At 46.2% G+C, this 17,887-nt stretch overlaps 2 protein-coding genes across 2 annotated transcripts; both read left to right on the top strand.

The window, feature by feature from the left end:
- Positions 1-37: 37 nt before the first annotated feature.
- Positions 38-8,128, top strand: LOC308348484 (uncharacterized protein C2orf81). Its single transcript, XM_080812574.1, has 4 exons — positions 38-114; positions 5,947-6,177; positions 6,273-6,494; positions 6,659-8,128. Exons 1-4 carry the CDS (start codon positions 97-99, stop codon positions 8,063-8,065), a joined length of 1,878 nt encoding a protein of 625 aa, XP_080668700.1. The 5' UTR covers positions 38-96; the 3' UTR covers positions 8,066-8,128.
- A 544-nt stretch (positions 8,129-8,672) lies between these two features.
- On the top strand, positions 8,673-14,063 carry LOC308349711 (retinol dehydrogenase 12-like). Its single transcript, XM_080814509.1, has 6 exons — positions 8,673-8,948; positions 9,083-9,322; positions 9,555-9,644; positions 12,375-12,563; positions 13,058-13,164; positions 13,279-14,063. Exons 1-6 carry the CDS (start codon positions 8,771-8,773, stop codon positions 13,465-13,467), a joined length of 993 nt encoding a protein of 330 aa, XP_080670635.1. The 5' UTR covers positions 8,673-8,770; the 3' UTR covers positions 13,468-14,063.
- The last annotated feature ends 3,824 nt before the right edge of the window (positions 14,064-17,887 follow it).

Genomic DNA, 17,887 nt, shown 5'->3' with positions numbered 1-17,887 from the left:
GCACGGCGCCGCAGTTGCTTGGGAGACGGTTAGGCGGAGGTGGCAGCATCAAGGAAGGGAAGCCGAAGCAGCGGGGTTGGAGCGACAGCTGCGACAATGGCTCACGAAGGCTCGGTGAGCTTCAGCTCAGCTGGGGGTGGGCCAGAGTCCGGACTGGCATTTAAGGTCGGCGTGGGGAACCGTGGGTCCGCCCCACGCCAGCCGCCGCCAGCCCACCATGCGGGCGTACAGGGCGACCAAGGAAGCCACGTCGGTTTGGGGCAGAAAATCTGCACCTGCACCACGCACACTAACACGCTTTGTCACACTCGGAACCTGAGGGAAAAAGTCAAATGTATGGTTCAGTGCCCAAGAACGGGAACTGACTTTGGAAGCAGCTAAGGCATGTAATAAGTCTCTTAAACTGAGGCCCCCATTCAAATGGATAAGCCAGAATTGGTCAGGCACTGGGGAGAGGTGTTTCTAAATAAACTCCCTTTCAAGGATTTTAGGAGGAAGGAATGGGTTAAACAACAGCTTTGAGGCTGCATTTGAAAGTCAAGTTGTTTAAAAGCCAAGACTTAAAAAAAAAAATTATTTTTATTTGAGAGCGAGAGAGCCCACGAGAGACAGGGACTTGTGGAGGGGCAGAGGGAGAGAGAAAATCTCAAGCGGACTCCCCGCTGACTGGGAGCTCCACGCAGGGGCTTGATCTCACTACCGTGAGGTCATGACCAGAGCCAAAATCAAGAGTGGAGGCTTAACCTACTGAGCCACCCAGGTGCCCCCCAAACCAAGAAATTTTTAAATAAAACACATTTGAGGAGACTTTGTGCAATAATATCTCTGGCCTCTAGAGGCCACATGTAGGTACAGTCACCGTCAGGAGTGGCAGATGAGAGGCTGGGAGGGTAAGTCTAAGGAACTGGCTCCCCTCTCCCAGCCCTACCTGCCTGGACTAGTCTGTGGGCTATTCCCTGGGCTTGCCACCAGGGCTGTTTTCATTAGCAGAGAAAGGAAATGAGGTTTAAGGGACTTTGAGTTCAGTGTAATGTTTAGGAAACACCAGATACAGCAGAGAATGAATTTGAGGGGACGTCTCATAGGAGGCAGTAAGGTTGGGGTGAGGAGATAAAGATTGGGAAGACTACCTTTAGAGGTAAATTTTGGAAGGAACCAAGTGAAGGGAGACATGTAGGAAAGGAGGAGGCTCCCAAGAATCTTCCTATAAGTTTCCTATGTCCCTAAAATGAATTTATGGAACTAGTCTTTTTCTTTTTATATGATTTTTTTAATTACAAAAGGACACAGACTCATTGTAGAGAACTTACAAGATAGAGCACAAGAAAGAAACATATCTACTGTGACAATTTTGATGTTTTCCATTTCTTTTTTTTTTATTTTAATAAACATATAATGTATTTTTATCCCCAGGGGTACAGGTCTGTGAATCGCTAGGTTTACACATTTCACAGCACTCATCATAGCACATACCCTCCCCAATGCCCATATCCCCACCACCCTCTCCCGTCCCCCCTCCCCCCAGCAACCCTCAGTCTGTTTTTTGAGATTGAGTCTTTTATGGTTTGTCTCCCTCCCAATCCCATCTTTTCATTTTTTCTTTTCCTAGCTCCCCCCAACCCCCCCACATTGCATCTCCACTTCCTCATATCAAAGAGATCATATGATAGTTGTCTTTCTCCGATAGACTTATTTCGCTAAGCATAATACCCTCTAGTTCTATCCACATCGTCGCAAATGGCAAGATTTCATGTCTTTTGATGGCTGCATAGTATTCCATTGTGTATATATACCACATCTTCTTTATCCATTCATCTGTTGATGGACATCCAGGTTCTTTCCACAGTTTGGCTATTGTGGACATTGCTGCTATAAACATTCGGGTGCACGTGCCCCTTCGGAGCACCACGTTTGTATCTTTAGGATATATACCCAGTAGTGCAATTGCTGGGTCATAGGGTAGCTCTATTTTCAGTTTTTTGAGGAACCTCCACACTGTTTTCCAGAGTGGTTGCACCAGCTTGCATTCCCACCAGCAGTGTAGGAGGGTTCCCCTCTCTCCACATCCTCGCCAGCATCTGTCATTTCTTGACTTGTTAATTTTAGCCATTCTGACTGGTGTGAGGTGGTATCTCATTGTGGCTTTGATTTGTATTTCCCTGATGCCGAGTGATGTGGAGCACTTTTTCATGTGTCTGTTGGCCATCTGGATGTCTTCTTTGCAGAAATGTCTGTTCATGTCCTCTGCCCATTTCTTGATTGGATTATTTGTTCTTTGGGTGTTGAGTTTGATAAGCTCTTTATAGATTTTGGATACTAGCCCTTTATCTGATATGTCGTTTGCAAATATCTTCTCCCATTCTGTCAGTTGTCTTTTGGTTTTATTAACTGTTTCCTTTGCTGTGCAAAAGCTTTTGATCTTGATGAAATCCCAATAGTTCATTTTTGCCCTTGCTTCTGTTGCCTTTGGCGATGTTCCTAGGAAGAAGTTGCTGCGGTTGAGGTCAAAGAGGTTGCTGCCTGCATTCTCCTCAAGGATTTTGATGGATTCCTTTCTCACATTGAGGTCCTTCATCCATTTTGAGTCTATTTTTGTGTGTGGTGTAAGGAAATAGTCCAATTTCATTTTTCTGCGTGTGGCTGTCCAATTTTCCCAGCACCATTTGTTGAAGAGGCTGTCTTTTTTCCATTGGATATTCTTTCCTGCTTTGTCGAAGATTAGTTGACCATAGAGTTGAGGGTCTATTTCTGGGCTCTCTATTCTGTTCCATTGATCTATATGTCTGTTTTTGTGCCAGTACCATACTGTCTTGATGATGACAGCTTTGTAATAGAGCTTGAAGTCTGGAATTGTGATGCCACCGACTGGCTTTCTTTTTCAATATTCCTTTGGCTATTCGAGGTCTTTTCTGGTTCCATATAAATTTTAGGATTATTTGTTCTATTTCTTTAAAAAAAAGGTGGATGGGATTTTGATAGGGATTGCATTAAATGTGTAGATTGCTCTAGGTAGAATAGACATTTTCACAATATTTGTTCTTCCAATCCATGAGCATGGAATATTTTTCCATTTCTTTGTGTCTTCCTCAATTTCTTTCATGAGTACTTTATAGTTTTCTGAGTACAGATTCTTTGCCTCTTTGGTTACATTTATTCCTAGGTATCTTATGGTTTTCGGTGCGATTGTAAATGGGACTGACTCCTCAATTTCTCTTTCTTCTGTCTTGTTGTTAGTGTAAAGAAATGCGACTGATTTCTGTGCATTGACTTTATATCCTGACACTTTACTGAATTCCTGTACAAGTTCTAGCAGTTTTGGAGTGGAGCCTTTTGGGTTTTCCACATACAGTATCATATCATCTGCAAAGAGTGATAGTTTGACTTCTTCTTTGCCAATTTGGATGCCTTTAATTTCTTTTTGTTGTCTGATTGCTGAGGCTAGGACTTCTAGTACAATGTTGAACAGTAGTGGTGATAAGATGTTTTCCTTTTCTTTAACATATACTGATTTATACATCAGAGATGACACTTGGTATGTAATTTCGTATACTGTTTCTTTCATTTATCATTACCTATATTGCAAATTCTTCCTAAAATTATCTTTAATCATTGCATAATATTCCTTATATAGAGGGCACACAATTAGCCATATATTCTCTTTTTGTTAGATAGATATTTTCAATATTCTGCTATTATAAATGACAGCAGAAGGTCTATGTTGGAGGATATAATTTTATTTTCATTTCAGGATATGCCTTTGGATGTGTTCATAAAATTGGAATTGATATTTTTGAAGGTTGGACATCTTTTCAAACGTTTATTAGTCATTTACAGTTCCATTTTTGTGTAATGTTATGTCCTTTATTTATTATTCTTGGGGTCTTATGATTTTATTTTTTATGTGGGTTTTTAATATACTTGGGGATATTTATCCTTTTTCATATTTGTTGCAATTTTTTTTTATTTTGGAAAGCAGGATAAAGTCAGGCTCTAGAGTCAGACAAACCTACATATGAATTATGACTTCACTACTACCTTGCTGTGTGATCTGGACAAATTCTGTAAAATGAGGATAAAAATAGTATGTAGTCTAAAAATGTAGGACTTGAGTCAGTGTTTGTAACTGATATGCTTAGGTGCCGGTAAATGGTAACTACTGTCAAGTTGTAATTAGGAGTGTCTTAAAAATAAGTACAGGAAGGGGTGCCTGGGTGGCTCAGTCATTAAGGGTCTGCCTGCTGTCTCTTTCTGTCAAATAAATAAAATAAAAATTTTTTAAAAGTACAGGAAATTTTTGCCTGTATGTATATAACTCTCTAGCTATTTCTTTATTATTTCTTTTTTTAAAGATTTTATTTATTTGACACACAGAGAGAGATCACAAGTAGGCAGAGAGGCAGGCAGAGAGAGAGAGGGAAGCAGGCTCCCTGCTGAGCAGAGAGCCCGATGTGGGGCTCAATCCCAGGTCCCTGGGATCATGACCTGCGCCGAAGGCAGAGGCAGAGGCTTAACCCACTGAGCCACCCAGGCACCCTCTTTATTATTTCTTACATAATGTTTATGCTTCGGCAGTTTTTTCTCACCCAGAGATTATATGACAACTTAATCTATTTTTTCCTACATTTTATTTTTTGCTTATATTTTTGTTTCATTTGTGTGTGTGTGTGTATCCTTTAATCCATTATTTAGATGTGTGTTGTAAAATGAGCATCTAAGTTGATTTGGGGGAGAGAAGGAGACTAGTGTTCTTTAAACACTAACCATTTATTGACTTATCCTTAATTTTTCTGAACCCTCAAGAACTTTGAACCTTTTGAACTAGTGCCAATAGACTGTGGTGTTAGAGCTCTACATAGCCAGGGTGTACTCTGTAATCTGAAGCAAGCGCTGGTTAACTTGTGTCCTTCCAGTTTCTTTGTAAAATGGGTTTAGTGAGCTGTCATGAAAATTATATTAGCAGGGTTCCTGGGTGGCTCAGATGGTTAAGCATCTGCCTTTGGCTCAAGTCATGATCCCAGTCCCGGGATCAAGCTCACATCCAGCTCCTTGCTTGGCAGGGAGCCTGCCTCTCCCTCTACTGCCCCCCGCTGATGCTCTCTCACTCTATCAAATACATAAATAAGATCTTTAAAAAAATAAAAAAAATGAGGGCGCCTGGGTGGCTCAGAGGGTTAAGCCTCTGCCTTCGGTTCAGGTCGTGATCTCAAGGTCTTGGGATCGAGCCCCACATCGGGCTCTCTGCTCAGCAGGGAGCCTGCTTCCTCCTCTCTCTCTGCCTGTCTCTCTGCCTACTTGTGATCTCTGTCTGTCAAATAAATAAATAAAATCTTAAAAAAAAAAAAAAAGAAAAAATAAAAAAAATGAAAATTGAATTAGTTAGGCCAGGGGTGCCTGACTAGCTCAGTCAGTTAAGCCTCCTACTCTTGATTTGAGCTCAGGTCATAATCTCAGGGTCCAGATATCAAACCCAATGTCCAACTCCCCACTCAGCAGGGAGTCTCCTTGAAAGATTTTCTCTTTCTGCCCCTCCCCCCCAAATAAATAAATAAAATTTTTAATGATTTTATTTATTTATTTGACAGAGACACAGTGAAAAGGAAACATAAGGAGGGGGAGTGGGAGAGAGAGAAGCAGGCTTCCCACCAAGCAGAGAACCCGACGCAGGGCCCAATCCCAGGAGCCCAGGATCATGATCCAAGCCAAAGGCAGACGCCCAATGACTGAGCTACCCAGGCACCCCTAAATAGATAAATCTTAAAAAAGTAAATTAGCAAGGTCAAACATCTAAAATAAATTTGACATGTAGTAGGCCGTTGGTAAATTATTCCTTTCAAAAGGCTTTTCCTTCCTACTGGACAGCTTGAGAAAGCTTCCTCCTAGTCTATAGCTGCTTCTCCATTCCACTTCTCTGTTTCCTGCCCTGATTGCCCTGTTCTTTCCTCACAGAGGCAGGAGAGACAGATCCGGGACCGTGGGGTGACCCGATCCAAGGCGGAAAAGGCTCGGCCCCCTACGGTGCAGGCGCCACAGGTGGACATCGTGCCTGGGCGGCTCACAGAGGCTGAATGGATGGCACTCATGGCTCTAGAGGAGGGAGAGGATGTTGTGGGGGACATCTTGGCTGATCTGCTGGCGCGAGTCATGGACTCTGCTTTCAAAGTCTACTTGACCCAGCAGGTGGGCCTGGATCCAGGTTCTTCAGACCCATCTCCACCCACACCCACCCATCCGTCCAGCCCACCCTGGGCTGAGATCCTCTCTCATCTCCACAGTGCATTCCATTCACCATTAGCCAGGCCCGGGAGGCCATGCTGCAGATCACTGAGTGGCGTTTCCTGGCCAGGGATGAGGGAGAATCAGCAGTGGCTGAGGACCCCACGTGGGGTGAGGATGAGGAACCGTTGGCATGCACGACAGATGCCTGGGCTCAGGGATCAGTGCCTGTGCTGCATGCCCCCGCCTCCATGGGCCCAGAGGAGACCTTCCAAAACGAGGTAAGCCCAGCCCCCAGCTCCCTCTGATCCCCACACCCCTTCCCTAAGCCCCATCGAGCCTTCTCTTCAGGTCCTCTCTGGACTCCTCTACCCTTAGTTCCTGTCTCCTCTTTCCAAGGTCTCACTACCCACCCACTACCCCTACTCCCAATGCATTTCCCTAGGAACAAGGGAGCGAGGATCGGATGTCTCTAGGAACACGGTGGATGGGGAGAGGCTCTCAGGAGCAGATGGAATCTTGGGAACATTCTCCAGAGCTGCCAGTCACTCAGGGACCACCACCTACCCCAGAGCTGTTTCAGGACACAGGGTCCCAGGGTCCTTTAGAGGACTTGGACGTCCAGGCCAGAGACCACCAGGCCACAGTGGGGTCCTTGAATGCGAGCCGCCAACCGTCTGTGGAGATGGCTCCCAATGGCAGTCCCCACCCTTCTCTGGAGCTGTTCCAGGTAGCCAGCACCCAGGCCTTGACTCAGGCGGCACAGCCCCGGGGCTCCCAGTTCTCGCTGGAGGACCTCTATTGTTGCACGTCCCAGCCGCACGTACCTGGGGACTGGCTGAAACTCAAGGAGGAGGACGTTCCTCTCATCGAGGAGGACGCGCCCCTCATTGACTCGGGCGTGTTGGGGGTCGGCCTCTCTGTGGGCGACCCCACCACGCTCGTCCCCTCGGCCTCATTAGAGCCACAGCAGCCTAGGTTGGAGGACCCGCTGCGGAGCCGGCCTCGCTATAGGATGGGTCGCAAGACTGGGGCGCATCTGGACCCCAGGCGTCTGCCGCGCCACTGGGTGCGCCCTCTGGCCGAGGTTGTGGTTCAGGACGCCGAGGCACGCCCCCTGGAAGCCTACCGCGGGCGACAGAGGGTCGCGAAGACCAAGACTCCTGAGGCTCCCGCCAGATCCCTAGCGCCCAGACCTGGTGCTCATGTCTCCCCGACAGTTTTCTTCTCTCTCCCGCCTAGCGTTCATTTCCCTGCCTTGGGCCTGGGCCCTGGCCTCCAATCCCCAACTTTAAGCTTAGGCCTACCATCGCCAGGCTTTGGGTCAAAGTTGCCCTTTCCCAAACCTGGGCTTGGCTTTCTTGCCACTCATCTGGCTTTCCCTGATCTGGCCCGGAGCCCCAGCCCCAAACTGTGGCCTGGTGCGAAGTGGCCCAGTGGCTGGGAGGGGGAGGCTGAGTTGCTGGGTGAGATATGGGCTGGCCGCAGCCATGTAAATCCACAGGGCCTGGATCCCGGCAACCGGGAGGGTCGGGATCCTCGCAGGGGGCCATATATGGCACCCCGAGTCCTTGAGGCCACGTCCCAGGTGATGTGGAAGCCCATGTTGCTGCCTGACGCAATGAAGCTGGCTCCTGGTGTGAGCATGTGGAACCCAACCACCCAGGTGCTGCTCAGGGCTGCAGTACCCCAGCAGGAGGACAGGGAAAGTGGCACCTTTCTTCCCAGTGAGCAGCAGCCCATCCAGACAGGCGCCCCAAATCCTCAGGTGTCCGTGAGACAAATAATGAAGAACCCAAAGCCCAAAGTGTGGTCCCTCCTCCCCGAGCACCTACCCTATTCTGGGCTCTGAAGCTCAGGTGGTGTGTTCCTTCTTTCTGCTTGCCCAATAAACACCTGAGTTGCCTGAAGAGTTGACCTGATGTCTTTGTCAGTTTCTTCTAAGGGCGCTCAATCAGGAGCAGTTGCCCTACAGTCCTAGAAGGATACAGAACACTGGTTCCGGGGAATGACCCCGTTTCCACCCTTGGGAGACCCTGCACTGGGTCACTGTTGCTCCCCAGCAGAGGCATTCTGGAGAACCATCCCCCTCTCCCCAGAGGAGTAGACATAAGGGCTGCAAGAGGGGTCTGTCTCAGATGGAATCACTCAGTCTCCTTGCAGTAGGGGCTGCTTAAGCACACATTGATTAAAGACGGGGAATTTGCTATCTTGCTTCTCCAATACCTGCAATTCACCAATCCAGCTTAGAGTGCAAGTCCAAGTTTCACTTGGAGACAACCATCAGCTTATACACATTTCAAAGAAGCGCTGGCTCTGGGCTAAAGAGAGCAGTGAGGCAATCAAATGTCCAAAACTTGCCATTTAAGGTGGAATTTACTCCCCAGTCCAAACAGCATGCTTGAGCAAATCTGAGAGTGAGTAGCCTCTTTAAATTTTGTGTCCTAGGCACTACCCCAGCCTGATTGCTAATCTGTATTCAGCTTTGACTAGTTCCTCCCCAGTTTACCTCCACCACAGCCCAGCTCCCCTGGTGGCAGACCACCAAGTCTTTGTTATGGCACTGTGGTCGCTACTCAGCACCCTGGTCTGGAGCCCTGGGTCTGTCCTGTTCATGCTGGTTCTCCTGCTTCGACTAAGTGTGTGGTTCTGGCACGAGTCTCACCTTTGGGACCTCCAGCAGTGCTCCACAGACCTAACTGGGAAGACAGCAGTGGTGACCGGTGCCAACAGTGGTGAGTCCTCTTCTCATCCTGTGGCCTCACTAGGTGCCTCAGGCCCCAGTGGCGCCAGGAGGGAGGGTGGGGGCGAGGACCAGCCTCTCTAGTCACTCCCCAGGCTAGGCTACTCTGAAGCTGCTCTCCTCCAGGAATAGGGAAGGCTGTATCCCAGGAGCTGGCCCGCCGTGGGGCCCGTGTGATCCTTGCCTGCCGGAACCGGGAACGTGGACAGCAAGCCCTGGCTGAGATCCAAGTAGTCTCAAAGAGTAACTGCCTCCTGCTTGGCCAGGTGGACTTGAGCTCAATGGCCTCCATCCGGAGCTTTGTCTGGTGGCTTCTGCAGGAGTCTCCTGAGATACACCTGCTGGTTAACAATGCTGCAGTCAGTGGTATGTTTCCTCCGGACTTGTCTCAGGAGCCTCCTTTCCGGTTCAGGGACCCTAAAACAGGCATCCACCAAACCTAACCTGTGCACCTTGCTGAAAAACCTGGAATTCATACACGACCCTAAAAACCTGAATTCATACATGCCATGTTCTGTGGCATTTCTATTAAATGCCAATTTGTCTCACAGATCTTGTCTCCTTCCATTACCTCACCTGTGTTCTCATCTCCTCCCAGGAATCCCCAAGACACTTACCCCAGAGGGCCTTGATTTCACCTTTGCTACCAACTATGTTGGGCCCTTCCTGCTTACAAATCTACTCCAAGGTAAGGAAGAATGGGGTGCCTCCCTTCTGTGCCACCCTTGCTTCTCCACTCCCCTGGCATTTTCGTGGCTTACTGTCCCCATGGCCACTTCCTTCTGCTTGGCCCTAGCTGCTCACTGCGTGATGACCCGATATGCTTTCCCCCCTCACACAGCAGGGGAACCCAGCTGACACAAGTCAGGAGTAGGAGGCTGGTAATAAAATCAGTGAGCCCCAAATACAACCAGCAAGAGGGTTTAAGATCCCACCTCTCCTAACCCCCAGATGTGCATTTTAGCTAGACCAGTAGAGTCAGTCATCTCAACAAAAGGTTAAGGGGAGCACTAGACCACTAGGAACATAGACACCAAGAAGCCCTACTTCCTGCTCTCAAACAGCTCAAGAACCACCAGGAATCTAGACAGAACGCATCTCTCTCTTGGGCCTGAGTCCTTTGATTTTCTGATTTTTTTAATACTTTCCGAGTAAGGAAGTTTGGGTTCTTCCTGGGGAGGCTGGGACAGAATGAGGGGCAGGTGCCTTCTTCCTAACATTTTCTCCTGGATGTGTAATAGCCTCTTTAAAATAAAATCAATTGTTTGGGTTAGGTAATATGTGTCCAAAACACAAAATTGAAAGTGTACAAAAGGGATTACATTTTTAAAAATTCTCCTCTCCTTGAAAATGAGCTACCATTCCCCTCTTGAGAGGCAATTTGTGTTGCCAGGATCTCATGGACTCCTTAGCGGCTGATTAAATGAGCCCCAGCTGGAAAGAGAGCAAAGAGCAAGGCAGAACTCGGGGGGTTCTCAAGTAGTAACTTTTCCCCTTTTGACAAATTGTAACACCCTGTCTACACCTTGCCTAGTCCTATTTTCTCAAACGGTCTTCTCTCCTCCCCTTCTCTCTCTCTTTTTTAAAGTGTCTTCTCTCCTCCTCCTCTTTCTCTTTTTAAAGATTTTATTTATTTATTTGTCAGAGAGAGTGAGAGCACAAGCAGGGGGAGTGGCAGACAGAGGGAAAAGCAGGTTCTCCACTGAGCAAGGAGTCTGATGCAGAAGTCAATCCCAGGACCGCCGGAGTCAAAATCAGATACTTAACCGGCTGAGCCACCCAGGCATCCCATCTCCTCCCCTTCTTCATTCTTTCTCCTGCTTGTAGGAAATCATTCTTCACCACATCACTTGCTTAATATCCTTGGAAGGTATTTATCCGTTAGAGGAGAAACTCTAAGCCTGTTCTTTCCATGCACAGATCCCCTGCAGACTGAGAGCCTCACCTTCTCCCCTTCCTTAATCCACACTCTGCTCTCCAGCAGACAGTCCGTAGCTATGCTCTGTAGCTCTTGGACCTTGTTTTTTTTTCCGCTCTGGCTCTGCTTTTTGCACATATGCTTGTTTCTATGAGGAATATCCTCTTCCGCTCTTCTAGCTGACTTAACTTTAGTTCCTCCGCCAGGAGTCAGCACAGATATCACCTGTGCTGTGGATCCTGCCAATACCTCCCCTAGCAGCAACGCCCCCCACCCCCGCATTTGCAGGGCTCCCTCCACCCTTGTATACATCCCTGTTCCTGCATCAACACTGTTCCATGAGGATCTGTCTCCAACTAGGCTGTGAGCCCCTTTGGTCTTTATGTCACTATGCCTGCAAATCTCCGGTCTGTTTTCTTTAAGAATAATTTTCTCCCCAGCAAATTTTGCCTAAATACCAGCTGCTCAGTTTTTCATTTCTGACGCGTGATCTAAATGTACAGCTCAAAATAGTTTTGGCATTTTGAACACCATAAACTTATATGTGATAACTACTATTTTTCATATTTTATATGATCCAAATTTTATAGAGATATAGATATATAGTGAGGTACTGAGGTACACTTACCCCAGAGGGCCTTGATTTCACCTTTGCCACCAACTATGTTGGGTCCTTCCTGCTTACAAATCTTTAAAGATTTAACTTATACTATTGATTGTAATTTTATTTTTGTGACCCTGGAAGATAGCTGGGTTTTTAAAGATTTTATTTATGTATTTATTTGTCAGAGAAAGAAAGAGAGAGCACAAGCAGGGAAAGCTGCAGGCAGAGGGAGATGCAGGCTCTCCACTGAGCAAGGAGCCTGATGTGGGACTCGATCTCAGAACCCTGGGATCTTGACCTGAGCCTAAAGTGGATGCTTAACCAACAGAGCCACCCAGGCCTCCTGAGAGGTGGTTTAACACACACACACACACACACACACACACACACACACACACACTCTTTCCCAAGTATCTCTACATACATTTCTTCCCCCTTCAACCCAGAACCCTATGTCCTTAGCATCTGTCTTGGTGTCTGCCATTATCCAGACACCTAATGAACGTTTGTGTGACAAATACGCCAAAGATAGCTTCCACAGTGTCTCCAACCTCTGCTTTTCTCTCAGCCACCAGTGAGGTAAAACATAAACAGGGATCAATTAAAGCAGCTCCAACTGACAAGTGGAAGAAAAGCAAGACAAAAATCCAAATAATACAGTAAAAGAGGAGGAAAAACATTAGGAAAGCAACTAATGAAAATGAAGTCTCTGTTCACATTAAGCTGTCCTATGCTTAGCCTGGGGAGCATGGGGTGTGGGGCCCACTGACCCTATCTTGAAAGCCCTGGATGGTCTCTGCTCTCTTGGGAGTCTCCTGGAGAGGTAGGCTGGGGAGTGGGCATGGGAGTTCACTCCAGAACTTGGATTGATGGAGTGGGGTCCTCTTTTCACCCAGGGGCCCTACAACGGGCAGGGTCAGCCCGGGTAGTGAATGTGACTTCCTTTCGGCATACACGCGGCTATGTTGATGAGAAACATCTGACAGGGGCTGGGAAGCCTTTGGCCTTCAACCAGAACTACGATTGCAGCAAACTGCTCTTGACCTCCTTCACTGGGGAGCTTGCCCGGAGGCTTCAAGGGACAGGTAATTGCCTCTGACACACCCTATTCCTCCATCCCAGTGCCGCCTCCCAACACTTAACATCTTACCCAACATGTTCTGGCCATAAACTACTCCCAGTGTCCCCCAGGTCAGCTGTTAATCTCCCCCACTGGTCATCAGTGCAGCCTATAGTTCTCTCAACCCTGTCTTCAATCTCCTTTTTCGATCTTTCCAACTCTCTTACCACTCACAACAGGTCTCTCCTCTCAGTATTCTCCCAAACCAACACCATCCACTGTGTTCACCCAGGGCTTTCTGATACTCCTGTCTCCTCACTGGCTTGAACATATCACCATTTGTGTGAGTTCCAGAGGACTGACTTTCTTGGCACCACCCCCAAATCTCTGGATACCTCTGCCTCACAGACCTGGTAGAATCCTCCCATCGTTGCCCACTGGAGAACCACACTTACCCTTTTCTTCCCAATATCCCCCTCTCATTTCACTGTGCACCGTACCCGTGTCTCCTCCTCTCAGGTGTGACTGTGAACTCTGTGGACCCAGGTGTCGTATACACAGAGATCATGAAGCAGTTCTCTTGGCCATACCGATGTTGCTTCTGGCTCTTCAGCTTCTTCTGTAAGGTGGGTAGGGGAGGAGCCGGCTCAGCCTGAAGAGGGTGGGGCAGCACTGTGCTTCTGTGTGTCCCCAGCAAGGGAAAGTCAGTTTGGCCTGACCCCCTCTCTTCCCCTCTACAGAACGTCAAACAAGGGGCAATTCCAGTCCTCTACCTGAGCTTGGCAAAGGAGCTGGATGGTGTTTCTGGAAAACATTTTAGCAGTTCCTGTATGATAACTCTTCCCGCTAAAACTGCTCGGGATCCTCAAGTGGCCCAAAGGCTCTGGAATGCCACAGTCCGGCTAACAAACCTAGAGAAGATGGACTGACCCTCTGCGACCCCTGCCCTACCTTGCCATCCTCACAGGCTCCCAGCCCTCCTCTGATCATGCCTTTTGTTTATTGGCTCCAAGCATCAATCATCTTGTCCGGATAACAATCACTTCCTCTTCCTACTGGCTCAGGGCCATGAAAGCTCAGATTAGCCAGAGGATCGTTTCAGCTTCTAATTTCCTGCCACTTCTCTGATGGAAGTATTCATCCTGTGGCCCCTAGGATCTGCAAACCTATAGAGTCCCACTTGGTGTTGAGACGGAGTAATAAGCCAAGCAGCAAGATCAGTTAATGCAGGTGCTGGGAGCCCATTGTTTTTCTCCCAGGGTCTTTGTTCAGCTATATACATTTTGGAATCAGCTCTTCAAATTTCACACGCACACAAACCCTTCTGTGATTCCATTGTATCTACTATTTAATTCTTTCCAATATCTTTACAAAATTTTAAATAATTTTATCCATAAAGATCTTACATTGGCTTTATTACGTTTAATTCAGGTACTACATTTTGATGCTATTGTGAATGATGCCTTAACCTTTGTGTGCTGATAGTCTATTGAATGACTATAATAAATTATCTAAGTTTCATGAATTATCTGTAGGTGCTTTGGTTTTTCTACACAGAAAATCACACTGTCTAGGAAAAATAACAGTTTTAGTTCTTCTCTTTCCACTATTCTTTTATTTCTTTTTCTAGAAGACCTGTATAGGTTTTCTAGTATTAAGCCAACCTTGCATTTCTGGTCACTGTGTTGTGTAGACATTGCTAAATGGAGCATACTCAGGTTTTTGTTTAGCACTTTGTACCGTGTTCATAAATGAGACCGGCCTGTATTTTCTTTCTTTCTTTCTTTTTTTTAAATTTTATTTAAGCCATCTCTACACCCTACGCAGGGCTCCAACTCATGACCCCAAGATGAAGAGTCACACACTCTCCCAACTGAACCAGCCAGGCACCCCTGGCCTGTACTTTTCTTTACTCATGTTGCCATTGACTTGTTTCACTGTCATGGATCTATTCACTTCATAAAATGAATTGGGGATTTGTTCTAGTCCAGGAATATCATCTGAGAAGCAGACACTAAGTTGGGACTGAATGTACAAGAAACTCTTTAGGGGAAATGGCTGTGAGAGAAATTGGGAAGGAATCTGGGAGAAGCTGAGGGGACCACCAGACTGGGATCTGAGTCAGACCCTGAGTGAGGGAGGGGAAGAAGGCTGGTTGGGAGCCTCAGAGAGTAGTGGAAAGATTTTTTCCATTTTTAAACTCCCTCTCTCATTTTGAAAGTATTAGATAATCTATTTCGGTTCTTTAGTGTTTAATCAAAAAATTTCAACCTGTACATTTGACTTAACAGTCTCCCTTTCTTAAGGATTTTATTTATTGTAGAAAGAGGGCTTGCAGCAAGGGGTGGAGGGGCAGAGACAGAATCTCAAGCTGACTCTTCAACTCCTTGCTGAGTGCAGAGCCCAGAAGAGGCTCAATGCTCAAGGATCCATCTCACAACTCTGAGACCGTGACCTGAGTTGAAACCAAGAGCCCGCCGCTTAACCAACTGAGTCATTCAGGTGCTGCAGACTTAACACATATGTTGTCTCTTTAGTAGGCATTTTTACACTTCTTTCAAACAATACATAGATGTTAGAATTCTTTAACATTAATTATTCTCTTTGAATTTATATGCTCTTATAATCTGATATTTTGATGATTTTGTTAATTTTTTGTTATTTTGTTAATTGCACAAATCAAATGTATTGTTATTATTTTAAATAGTTCATATTTGTGTAGACTTACCCACATGTTTAATATTTTCTTTTTTTTTTTTTTAAGATTTTATTTATTTATTTGATAGATCACAAGTGGGCAGAGAGGCAGGCAGAGAGAGAGAAGGGGAATGCGGGGCTCGATCCCAGGACCCTGGGATCATGAGCTGAGCCGAAGGCAGAGGCTTTAATCCACTGAGCCACCCAAGTGCCCCACATATTTTCTTTGCCTTCTCTTCTTTCTTGTGTCCCAGATCTTCCACCTGGGATTATTTTCGTTTTACCTGAAGTACATCCTTTCGTATTCTTCTTCTTTTTTTTTTTGAAGATTTTATTTATTTATTTGACAGACAGAGATCACAAGTAGGTGGAGAGACAGGCAGAGAGAGAAGGGGAAGCAGGCTCCCCGCTGAGCAGAGAGCCCGATGCGGGGCTCGATCCCAGGACCTTGGGATCATGACCTGAGCCGAAGGCAGAGGCTTAACCCACTGAGCCACCCAGGCGCCCCCATCCTTTCATATTCTTGTCATGAGGATTTAAGGTACATAGAATTTTACTAAGACAGTCCCCAAGATTCCTACCCCCTGTGTGCACATTCTGTATAATCTCCTCCCCTCCAGTGTGAGCAGAACTGATGAATGTGATGGAATTTCACTCCTGTGATTACCTTATATACTGACAAATGGGATTTGCTCATGTAATTAAACTCTGTCATCAGCTGACTTTGAATTCATCAAAGGGAAGATTACTGGTTGGGGGGGAGGCTGACCTAATCAGATGAGCCTTTTAAAATTGTTCAGGTCTTCCCAGAATTCAGAAAGATCCTCTTGTTTACCATGAAGAAATAAACTGTCACATTGTGGAGGGGAACACCTGGCTTCCAGGAGTAGAAACTTTGGTTCCCCAGCCATAATGAACTGGATTCTGTCTTTGAGTCTGGGAGAGGACCTGGAGCCCAGATGAGACTGCAACCCCGGGCAACACCATGATTTTACCCTGGTGACACTCTGGGCAAAGGACCCTGCTAATATGTACCCAGACTCCTGACACAGAAACCATGAGACCATACATGGGTTCTTTCAAGACACTAAGTGTAGTGATTGGTTACGCAGCAATAGAAGACTCGTATAGGAGCTGATGATAATAAACCTCAGTTTTATTGGCTTGAAAATGTCTTTTTTTAAAAAAAGATATTGCTTATTTATTTGACACAGAGAGAGAGGTCACAAGCAGGCAGAGAAGCAGGCGGGGGCCGGGAGCAGTCTCCCCACTGAGCAGAGAGCCCCATATGGGCCTCGATCCCAGGGCCCTGAGATCATGACCTGAGCCAAAGGCAGAGACTTAGCCCACTGAGCCACCCAGGCACCCAAAGATGGAGAGGTAACAGAATACCACTTTTTTTTTTTAAGGTTTTATTTATTTATTTATTTGTCAGAGAGAGAGAGAGAGAGAGAGGGCACACAAGCAGGCAGAGTGGCAGGCAGAGTGGCAGGCAGATGCAGAGAGAGAAGAACAAGAAGCCCGATGCGGGACTCGATCCCAGGACCCTGGGATCATGACCTGAGCCGAAGGCGGCAGCTTAACTGACTGAGCCACCCAGGTGTCCCAAAAATGGCTTTATTTCACCATTTTTGAGGGATCATTTTGCTGGCTAAGGAATTCTAAGCGGGCAGGTGTTATCTTTTAACCCGTTGAAGATAATATTCCTTTGTCTTCTGACTTTCATTGTTGCTATGAGAAGTCAGGGGTTAATCTAACAGTCCTTTTTTCTCTCTTGCTCCTTTTATGATGTTATCCTTGTCATCACATTCCTGCAGTCTCACTACTGTTAATCCAGATGTGTATTTCTATTTGTTTATCCTGGAGGCAGTCTCTTGGGTTTCCCGAATCTGAGGACCTATATGTCTCCTGTATTTCTGTTTGTTTGATAGATTTGACATGTTATCTTTTGTAAATTTAAGGTATACAGTGTGTTACTTTGATACATTTATATATTGTAATATGACTGCTATAGAAGCAATGTTTATCACATCATATCATTACAGTACAACATTATTGTCTATATCCCTCGTATGATTCATCAGACCTCTATGGCCTATTTACTACTCATTACAAGTTTATACTCTTAAACACCATTAATCTTATCCTTCCCATCCCCCCTCTCCTAGTAACCACCATTTTACTTTGTTTTTTCATAGGTTTGACTTGTTTTAGGTTGCATATAAAAGTGATGTCATACAGTATTTGTCTTTCTCTGTCTGACTATGTCTCACTAAGCATAAGGTGCTCAATGTCCATCCACGTTGTCACAAACGACAAGAGATCCTTTTTTCTCATGGCTGAATAATATGTCATACACATTCATGTGTGTATGTATGTGTATATATATGTGGGTGTGTGTGTATATATATATATATATGCTCTCTCTATATCATCTTGGAATTTTTTTTTTTTTAAGATTTTATTTATTTATTTGACAGAAATCACAAGTAGGCAGAGAGGCAGGCAGAGAGAGAGGAGGAAGCAGGCTCCCTGCTGAGCAGAGAGCGCGATGCGGGGCTCGATCCCAGGACCCTGGGATCATGACCTGAGCCGAGGCAGAGGCTTTAACCCGCTGAGCCACCCAGGCGCCCCGTCATCTTGGAATTTTTT

The sequence above is a fragment of the Martes martes genome (genome assembly GCF_963455335.1).
Source record: "Martes martes genome assembly, chromosome: 9".
In the NCBI taxonomy this organism is placed as follows: domain Eukaryota; kingdom Metazoa; phylum Chordata; class Mammalia; order Carnivora; family Mustelidae; genus Martes; species Martes martes.
This window is presented reverse-complemented; position numbering and strand designations above follow the sequence as displayed.